This window comes from Mandrillus leucophaeus, unplaced genomic scaffold (genome assembly GCF_000951045.1).
Source record: "Mandrillus leucophaeus isolate KB7577 unplaced genomic scaffold, Mleu.le_1.0 Scaffold115, whole genome shotgun sequence".
Lineage (NCBI taxonomy): Eukaryota > Metazoa > Chordata > Mammalia > Primates > Cercopithecidae > Mandrillus > Mandrillus leucophaeus.
Genome location: NW_012099765.1, coordinates 5,676,351 through 5,678,563, shown reverse-complemented (window position 1 = coordinate 5,678,563; position 2,213 = coordinate 5,676,351). Strand labels below are relative to the sequence as shown.

General features: G+C 52.2%; 1 protein-coding gene across 1 annotated transcript; it reads right to left on the bottom strand.

Annotated features, from left to right (window-relative positions):
- Window positions 1-1,354: 1,354 nt before the first annotated feature.
- On the bottom strand, window positions 1,355-2,207 carry LOC105552273 (rRNA/tRNA 2'-O-methyltransferase fibrillarin-like protein 1). Its single transcript, XM_011997893.1, has one exon. The coding sequence runs from the start codon at window positions 2,191-2,193 to the stop codon at window positions 1,474-1,476; it is 720 nt and encodes a 239-aa protein (XP_011853283.1). The 5' UTR covers window positions 2,194-2,207; the 3' UTR covers window positions 1,355-1,473.
- Window positions 2,208-2,213: the final 6 nt, after the last annotated feature.

Below are 2,213 nucleotides of genomic sequence, written 5' to 3'. Positions count from 1 at the left end.
CAGTGAGCCATGATTGTGCCACTGTATTCCAGGCTTGGTGACAGAGCAAGACCTGTCTCAAATAAAATAAATAAAATAAAATAAAATAAAATAAAAAGTCTGATTTATCCTTTGTTGTTGTTCAAGAAGTATGCTCTCAGAAAAAGCAGACTAACCATGATTGCTGCCCAAGCACATGTTTAGAAAGGCAAATCCACCCTCCAAATGATACATTAGTGCGCAATCATTCAAAGACTAAATGTTGGTGACTTTGGCAGTGGGGATTTTTTTGAGTGTATGCATGCATGAATGAATGAAAGGCCTTCCTAAGGTCTGGCTTGGAGGCATTTACTGGGCCTTGGGGGCATTCTCAGCTCTCCTTGGATTACCCACTCTCCCTTCCCTTTGGGGTGCTTTGGAGAGAGACTCCAAGGTACTGAGACCAGCATCTTGGGAACTGCAGGACATGCCTTGCAAAGACAGATACTTTCTGGGAGTCATTTTTCTGCCTGTTCTGCAGACACTTGGTGATGCCACTTGGGGTATGTTATGCCCTGCAGTGGAGACAGTCTGCTAGCTAGACCCACATCCTGCCCCCCTACCTTATTTTGCTATTGTGAAACCAAAGGGCTAGCCCAGTGGGGGACAGGGGGGAGCAAAAGAACACAATAAGGTCACAGGGCCCTGCTCTAAGTGTGTCCCCGTGTGCATGCCATAGGGGTTGGGGGCCAGAGACAAGATCCCCCTGGTGCTGAGGAAACAGCAATGGATTTAGAGCCCTGGAGACTGGCATTTCAGTCCTACCTCCTTACTGGCTATGTAAGTTTGGGCAACTAGTTTACCTTCAGAAGCCCTGTTGCTTCACATGTAATATGCAAGTGCTAACAAAGCCATCTCAGGGCTGGTGTGAGGAATAAATTTAACATTTATTTATTATTCACTTTAACCGTGAATGCAAAAGGGCTTAGTTGAAGAGTAAAGTAATAAAAACTTATTGTGGTTGACTTTGGCTGTAAGTCAGATGATTGGTGTGTTTTACTATATTATTGTCCATCAATATTCAGTGTCCTTCCCCGGAGTCAGGCTTGGTCATATGACTTGCCAAATGTAAGCAGAAGTACCCCATCAGTTCCAAGGGGAAGTTTAAAAGCTTTTATTAGCAGTTCCCCAGCTCTCTTTCCTTTGCCCTAGGGATGGATAGAGCATGTGTGAAAATGGGGCCCTGGGGAGTTGGGGACCGGAGTGATTAGAAAGAGCACAGCTCCCTGGCTACTGCGTGATGGGCCCCTTACACCAGCTGGTTTAGGCCACTGGGATTTGGGGGTTGTTACTGCAGCAAAACCTAGCCTGGCATCACCACACAGATAGGTGCCGTTTCTTTATGCAGTTTAATAGAAAAACAACAAAACAAAACACGCACAAAGAAAACACATAGAAAAAAATAGCAAACACAACACAGGCTTGGGGAGATGGCAGGTGAGCCTGAGCTGGGTGCTACTTGGTGCTGCTCTTTGGAAGGGGCCGGTAGACCCCGACCACCACAGCGTGGTCCCTCTCATAGGGCTCCAGGGTCAGCTGCTCTTGGGGCTTCAAGTTCTCCTGCTGCAACTTCCTCACCTCAGAAGCAAACACAGCCTCGGCAGATGCGGTGGAGTCGATGCAGTTGGCCTTGATGGAGATGAGAAAGTGGCCCCCGTTGCGCAGGAAGGTGTGGGCGTTCAGGGCCACGATGCGGGACTGGTCGGGCTGGGCCACGTCGGCGAAGATCACGTCCACCATCCCGATGAGCATGCGGTACTTGAGCGGGTGCCGCGCGTCCTCCAGGACAGGGATGATGTTGGTGCGCTTCTTGGCCACGTTGACCAGATCGCGGCCGGCGCGGTGGGAGAACTCGACGGCGTAGACCAGGCCGTCTGGACCAATGATGTCGGAGACGTGGGAGACAGTGGTGCCCGACGCGGCGCCTAGGTACAGCACCTTGGACTTGGGCTTGATGTGGATCTGGTCCACCCCGCCCAGGATGGCCGCGGCCAGCTTGGAGCGGAATGGGTTCCACGTGCGGTACTCCTGCTTCACGCCGCCCTCGGTCACCGTGACGCGCCTCTCGCCGTACACCGACTGGCCCGGCACCATGTTCAGCGTGACCAGCGCGTCCTCCGCCCCGCGGTAGATGAAGACGCCCTCGTGCCGGTGCGGCTCCACCGACACCACCATGGCGCCCTTCCTGCGACGGC